Raw genomic sequence first — 7,162 nt, 5'->3', positions numbered from 1 at the left:
TACATAATGTACGTTTTTTTTTTTTTTTTTTACAAATAGAATTAATGCACAAGTGGTATTAATGCACATATTTATACGTAGTGCACATACATTATTATTGTTTTTATTATTATTTATCTACATAAACACGTTATACATCTAAATAAATTAAGTTCGAGATTTTTATGAGTGATATTAAGTGATCAGTTTCTTTAAAAAAATCTGATGACATGATTTACTCTAGGGTAAGAGTAAATCACTAAGTGTACTGAAGAGGAAAATCTTTCTTGACAATAGTAAAGGCACATTTTGTATTGCATTCAATGATAATTGTTAATTTGTTTTATTTATCCCATTTTCATTGTAACATTATCACTGTTACAATAAAAATAGGATTAAAAGAATACTATGTTTGTACCTGCTAAGACTTTGGCACTTATGTAAATAAAGGACAAAAAAATGACATCTCATAGCTTTTCTTCTTGCTAAACATTAAATTAATAATTGTTGTAGTTGACTCTCGAGATGGCTGGGTAGTCTGCACTGGGTGACACAACGCCGCCACCCCTCCCCCACCGCAGCTGACCACCATTGTTTTCCTTGCTCACCATTACTTGATCCTCAGAAACAATGAATGAACGAATTTTTCACACTGCATTCAATGTAGACAGTATAGGGATCTTAAGCGACAAGCGAGTGGATGCATTTTAGCTATACAGCTCCTGTGAAACCCATCGACATTTTCACTGCACCTTCCGCATTTATCACCCAGTGTGCTGGTTCATGACTCAGACTGCTGTTGCGGAAATTTGTAGCAATCGAGCCTGCTTGCTCGTTTTCATGACGGGCTCAATTTAGGCCAAGCAACATAGGTTTCCTAAGTTGCGTGTGAGCAATATGGATTAACACGAGTGACACTGGAGCATGTAGAATTTGATCGTGAGATCACACATCGTGTTTATGTGATATCATAAATGACAGTAATGAACGTTTACTGACAGCAGCGACTAAAGCAGGCATGAACGGAATAAGTAGAGGAAGCAGCTCTTGTATGCATTGTGGGTGGCTCTTAAAAGAGCCTTTGTGTTGTTTGCCAGTGTCGGTGGGTCCTGTTTAGCCTCCGAAGCCGTAGAGAGTGCGGCCCTGCCTCTTGAGCGCGTACACCACGTCCATGGCAGTGACGGTCTTCCTCTTGGCGTGCTCGGTGTAGGTGACGGCGTCGCGGATGACGTTCTCCAGGAAAACCTTGAGCACCCCGCGGGTCTCCTCGTAGATGAGACCGGAGATACGCTTGACGCCGCCACGGCGAGCCAGGCGGCGGATGGCGGGCTTGGTGATGCCCTGGATGTTATCACGGAGAACTTTGCGGTGACGCTTGGCGCCTCCTTTCCCGAGCCCCTTTCCTCCCTTTCCGCGGCCAGACATTTTTCTCTGCTTAACAGGTAGTGAAACACAAGAGAATGTGTGAAGCCAGAGCGAACGCTTCTGGATTTAAGCTCTGTGTGCGGACGTAAGAGAAGAAGGAGGGCGCGCGCTGCGCTGGGCGGCGCCAAACTCTGCAGTCCGCCTCCTTTTTTTTTTTTTTTTTTTCTTTGGAGCTGTACTTGGACCAAGCTTTTGGCTGATTTGCTCTTGTAAACCTTAAACTCACTTTCCACGTTACCTACACATATCACGGCCCTTTTTATTATCATTTAGATTTCGTGACCCCTCCTCCCTCTCTCTTTTTCATCTTTGTTCATTCATACCCGACTGGTTAAGTTGTTCCCATGACAGAGAGTGTGAAAAAACGGAATATGTGAAAGCAATGGCTATTTTTTCCCCCTCCTGCTTTTTCATTGAAGTGAACAACTAATCATGGGCATGGCATTATTGTGATTTATCTTAAACCCGTTGATATAGTTGAGGAAGGGAGCTTCTGATCCCGCTTTGATATCGGGTCGGGTCAGTGTGCAATACACTTCTCCCTCTCTTTTTGGCATGCAGTCACTCTGTCAGTCATATGGAAGGAGAGAGACTAATTCATCAGACTTAGATTTTCATAGTTGTCTGTTCATTTGACATTATGTAGAAAACAAGAGAAATGTAAATGTATTGCATTTAATTCCTAATAAGTGAGTTGCATTGTTCTCCTACGGTTTAGTTTAGTTTAGCTTGCGTTCAGCACCCCTTGGCTATGCAGTTTTGTCTTGATATATTGAAAAAAACCTCAAGCGCAAGGAGTTTGTCTTTTTTTTTTCAAAATGTGTGGCTCTTAAAAGAGCCTTTTGTTGATGAGGTGCTGCATGAAGGTTTACTTCTTCTTGGGGGCTGCCTTCTTGGCTTTGGGCTTGGCGGCCTTCTTCACCGCGGGCTTCTTGGCTTTAGCGGCGGGCTTCTTCGCTTTGGCAGCAGGTTTCTTAGCTGCTTTCTTGGGGCTCTTGGCGGCTTTCTTGGGCGCTGCCGCCTTCTTGACCTTCTTTGGAGACTTCTTGGCGGCTGCGGGTTTCTTGGCTGCGGCCTTCTTAGGCTTGGCGGCCGCTTTGGGTTTCTTCGCGGCGGCTTTCTTGGGTTTGGCTGCGGGCTTCTTGGCCGCGGGCTTCTTCTTGGGCTTGTCAGCCTTGATCTTCTTGTTGAGCTTGAAAGATCCGGAGGCCCCGGTGCCCTTTGTCTGAAGCAGTGTACCTTTCGTCACCAACTTCTTGACGGCGATCTTGACGCGGGCCTTGTTCTTGTCCACGTCGTAACCCCCAGCGGCCAGAGCCTTCTTGAGGGCGGCCAGAGAGACGCCGCCGCGCTCCTTGGAGGCGGACACGGCTTTCACGATGAGCTCCCCGACGCTGGGGCCGGTCTTCTTGGGCTTGGTGCTCTTCTTCTTGGGGGCTTTCGCCGGGGCGGCGGCAGCCGGGGCTGGAGCTACTTCTGCCATTTTCCTGTCTGTCGTCTGGTCGATCCACAGCAAACTGAGTCTGACTGGACTGATGCTGAGCTCAGGCCAGGGGGCGGGACTTATACACAACACGAGAACCGTGTAGACTCATCCATCCCGCCGCTCTCCCGTGCAGCCGGATTGTCGAGCCATTTGTGTTTTCTCTTCACACAAAAACGACAAAAATACACACCTGGAAGAAATCCTGAAAGCAGATAGCGACTGGAGCCGACAGCAAACTCGTGTCTCGTCATATCGAAGTCACGCAGAGCCCCGAAGGTTTCAGCGTTTTCTGCTGGGAGGCTTCAAACCTCACATATTCACCGCGGAGGGAGGCTCAGCTCGGCCACATTTCTCTTTAAAATGCTTTAAAGTGCATTAGATACACAACAAAAGCACTTTCCCTGACGGCCAACACGTTTATGCAGAGAAAAACGCCCCAAAAAGAAATGTATTACCAATCGTTTTGTATTAAACTGAAGTTGTTTCGGTGTCAGCAAACACACTCAAGTTGGCGGTGGCCTGTGGCGACTGTTCAGCACACCTTCAAGGACAGATGGTCACTGCGGTTGTCACACACAGACATTCGTTACTTCATTTATGATTCATTCATTAAAACAGACAAACAAAATAATGATAGTACTCTATGGTAGTTAATCATTTATATCATGCTTCATTAGAGGGAGGGTCGTGTGTTTTCTGGACATTTTGTAAACTGCTCACATACTCTAGACATTCTGTTTTTCTACCTAGCATTTTATGCTGATGTTATCAGGCTTGTTTTGGACAAAAATAAATAATTACTGTCTGCACTGCAAATAGTAGGCCTACACAGCAGCATGGACGTTAACAGACTGACCATTGTTTTTTTTTTTTTTTTTAAATGATTATATTAATTGTTGGTAGTGGTAGTTAATAGTAGTAGATTTATGTCATTCACATGCACAGCTTACATTTACGCTTAATGCAGTGTATAATTTTATAGGGTGCCATAGACTAATTTATTTATTTATTTATTTATTTATTTATTTTGTCTAGGCTTTACATGTTTATGGATTAAGTTATTATGAACTATTATTAACCTGTCATTAACTAAGTTACTTAAAAAGAAAGACACTCTTTGAGCAGTTTGGGCTGTGGGCAAAAAAAAAAAAAAATAAAGAAAGAAAGAAAGAAAGAAAGAAAGAAAGAAAGAAAGAAAGAAAGAAAGAAAGAAAAAAGCAAGGGTTGACAATAAACCCATACATGTCAAATCAAACAGATATCTGGGATCAACTGGTCTAATAAGCAAGATCAGTGTAAACTGCACTGGTTGCTATGGCAATTTACAATGTGCAGCTATTCACACCAGTGATTTACTATTTATTTATTTGTATTTTATTCATTTTTATTCATTTATATCATATGTATTTATCTATTGTATATTTAGCTAGTGCGTTGTTCATCCATCCATTCATTCATTATAAATAAATAAATAAATAAATAAATAAATAAATAAATAGTTGAATTATATGTTCCAAATCAATACTGTGTTATCCACTGTGAGGGAAATCTGGATTTATTTGACACATTAGCTTGAGTGAAGAGTTGGGGGATGAAAAGTCTGCTGTATGATATTACTGTATTTTGTTTAGTGCATATAAAAATGTAAATAAAAATGTCAACTACAGTTCTCTCTAATATGGATGAATTTCTCAATAAAAGCTAATGGAAAATTGAGAGGACACTAGCTGCGGTTGGAGATAGCAGCAACGTCCACTGTATTAGTTTGCAGTGAGCAGCGCTGCCACCTATTGGAACAACAAGCATACAACCCAAGAGCCACCAGCTTATTTTACAATAGACTCTTTTTTTTTTTTTAAATTTAATTTTATTTATTTTTTTAATGCAATCTTAGGCCTTATAACTAACATGGAAACTGTCTCTTTTCTTTGCCCTTTGGCTCCTTTCCAGACAGTAAAATGAGCCCTGTTCTGCAGCAGTCTGTCATCCCCAGGTTAAAAATGCCATGCAGCTAAAGCATGGCGGAGCTGTGTTCTCGAAGTGAAACAAAAACCTCCACGTGTTGATTTGATAGTTGAGAGAAAGTGGTTGAAATGTTTAAATACGAACGAAAGATCCGTCACAGTCAACATAACCTTCGCATTAAGAAAATTAAATTCGTGATGCCAATTGGTGTATTTGTTACATGAATTTATGTTGTAGCGTAACAGAATGCCACAGTCTGCTGTAATATTCTGATTAGCCAAGACGTGGTCATACGTGGTGTGCATTTCAGTGACATTTCGCTATGTGCGTGTTTGTTTGCTAGGTTTCTCCACCTTTAACGTCGATAGAACAGAAGAAAGCGACGACATTATACAGACAATGACAGGATTCGCGTCTCTAGCGAAACAGTGTGTGGCTCTAAAAAGAGCCGTTTGTGTGGGGAGATCCCGACAGAGTCTAAGCCCTCTCTCCGCGGATGCGGCGGGCCAGCTGGATGTCTTTGGGCATAATGGTGACCCTCTTGGCATGGATGGCACACAGATTGGTATCCTCGAAGAGACCGACCAGATAAGCTTCGCTAGCCTCCTGCAGAGCCATGACAGCCGAGCTCTGGAAGCGCAAGTCGGTCTTGAAGTCCTGGGCGATCTCTCTTACCAGGCGCTGGAAGGGCAGTTTGCGGATGAGCAGCTCGGTGGACTTCTGGTAGCGGCGGATCTCCCTCAGAGCCACGGTGCCGGGCCGGTAGCGGTGAGGCTTCTTGACGCCGCCGGTGGCCGGGGCGCTCTTCCTGGCAGCCTTGGTGGCCAGCTGCTTTCTGGGAGCTTTGCCTCCGGTGGATTTACGAGCGGTCTGCTTAGTTCTAGCCATAACGACACTATCACTTCTTCCTCAGAAACTAGAGAAGAACTGTAGAATTGGAAAACAAAACTCCGGCTTTTATTAACAGTGCCGACATACATCTGTGAGCTGATTGGTCAGCTGCTGACATCACTGTTGATGATGATTGGAGGTGAGAGCCCGCCACTAGTTCGAACTCAACCCTCCTCCTCCGCCTGGAGGTGTCAAGCCTCCGAAAAATCAGTCGTCTGTTCCTGTTGAAGCCTTTACTTCAAAATAAAATGTAAAGCCATATCCGAAAATGTAAAGCCATATCCGATCACGGATCAAGTCCGTGATCGATCACCTCCACACAAACCCTGCGTTCCAAATCGCATACTTATACTTTTTACTTTTAGTATGTACTGCAGCTGCCCTTAAAAAGTATGTAGTTTAGTATGTATTGGGACATACTAATTCTTTTTTTCCCTACTAAATAGTGTGGTAGTATGGGTATTGGAACGCAGGGAAAGACTTTCTGTGACGGCGTGCGCTGCTCGTATGCAACTCCTTTTCCTCCATCATTCTTATCACTATTGGCTTTATTCACAGTTTCGCAACCATGTGCCATTTATCACATGAAGCAAAGTTACGGATACAAGACAAACTCCTCCTTAAAGTTAGGTTCCACCGAGATTTGAACTCGGATCGCTGGATTCAGAGTCCAGAGTGCTAACCATTACACCATGGAACCACAATACAACCATTTAACACACTGACTCCAAGCTTCAAATCTTAATATTCACAGTTAATGCCTACCTTTAAAGTTGAGATGGGATGGTGGGTGGATCTATGATGTCACGGATCCAAACTTGGCTTTATATTTGTTTTATTACTCGCATTCAAGAAAACTGTCAGTGAACCAGGAGAGAGAGAAGTCCATTAATAATAATAATAATATTTATTATTATTATTATTATTATTATTATTATTATTATTGTTGTTATTATTATTATTATTATTATTATTATTATTATTATATAATAATATTTATTATTATTATTATCATTATTATTATTATTATTATTATTATTATTATTATTATTACAGTACTTTTGTACTAAAAAATATTTTGGACAGTAACTGTCATCACAATGGCCTGGTGCAGGTCCGTGTAAAAATAAATAAAGGCCTGCAGCGAATAGCCGTCTCGTTCTTTTAAACGCCTGGGGTCCAAGTTGATTTTGCGTATTGAACGCCTGGGCTATTAATTGGTGAAATACGGTAATTAGGCTAATATAAGCCAGTTAATGATGATCTTGCAGTGAGTGTGGCAGGCAGGCATGCTTAGCTGAGGAGATGAGGATAACTAACATCCTCTCTCAGTTTCGGGAAAATTTGTCCTTTTACTGCTTATTTCTTTGAAATGCAGTCTTTTTTTTTTTATTATTATTATTATTATTATTATTA

General features: G+C 42.1%; 3 protein-coding genes and 1 non-coding gene across 4 annotated transcripts; all 4 read right to left on the bottom strand.

The window, feature by feature from the left end:
* Positions 1–939: 939 nt before the first annotated feature.
* On the bottom strand, positions 940–1,656 carry LOC115372041 (histone H4). The gene has a single exon (XM_030069741.1). The coding sequence runs from the start codon at positions 1,402–1,404 to the stop codon at positions 1,093–1,095; it is 312 nt and encodes a 103-aa protein (XP_029925601.1). The 5' UTR covers positions 1,405–1,656; the 3' UTR covers positions 940–1,092.
* A 442-nt stretch (positions 1,657–2,098) lies between these two features.
* On the bottom strand, positions 2,099–2,936 carry LOC115372022 (histone H1-like). Its single transcript, XM_030069717.1, has one exon. The coding sequence runs from the start codon at positions 2,885–2,887 to the stop codon at positions 2,273–2,275; it is 615 nt and encodes a 204-aa protein (XP_029925577.1). The 5' UTR covers positions 2,888–2,936; the 3' UTR covers positions 2,099–2,272.
* Positions 2,937–5,319: 2,383 nt separating this feature from the next.
* On the bottom strand, positions 5,320–5,751 carry LOC115372025 (histone H3). The gene has a single exon (XM_030069722.1). The coding sequence runs from the start codon at positions 5,741–5,743 to the stop codon at positions 5,333–5,335; it is 411 nt and encodes a 136-aa protein (XP_029925582.1). The 5' UTR covers positions 5,744–5,751; the 3' UTR covers positions 5,320–5,332.
* A 623-nt stretch (positions 5,752–6,374) lies between these two features.
* trnaq-cug (transfer RNA glutamine (anticodon CUG)) lies at positions 6,375–6,446 on the bottom strand. The gene has a single exon. It is a non-coding gene; the product is annotated as a tRNA-Gln (tRNA).
* Between the last annotated feature and the right edge of the window lie 716 nt (positions 6,447–7,162).

The sequence above is a fragment of the Myripristis murdjan genome, chromosome 14, assembly GCF_902150065.1.
Source record: "Myripristis murdjan chromosome 14, fMyrMur1.1, whole genome shotgun sequence".
Classification (NCBI taxonomy): domain Eukaryota; kingdom Metazoa; phylum Chordata; class Actinopteri; order Holocentriformes; family Holocentridae; genus Myripristis; species Myripristis murdjan.
Note: the sequence above shows the minus strand (reverse complement) of the source record. Positions and strands in the feature narration are given on the sequence as shown.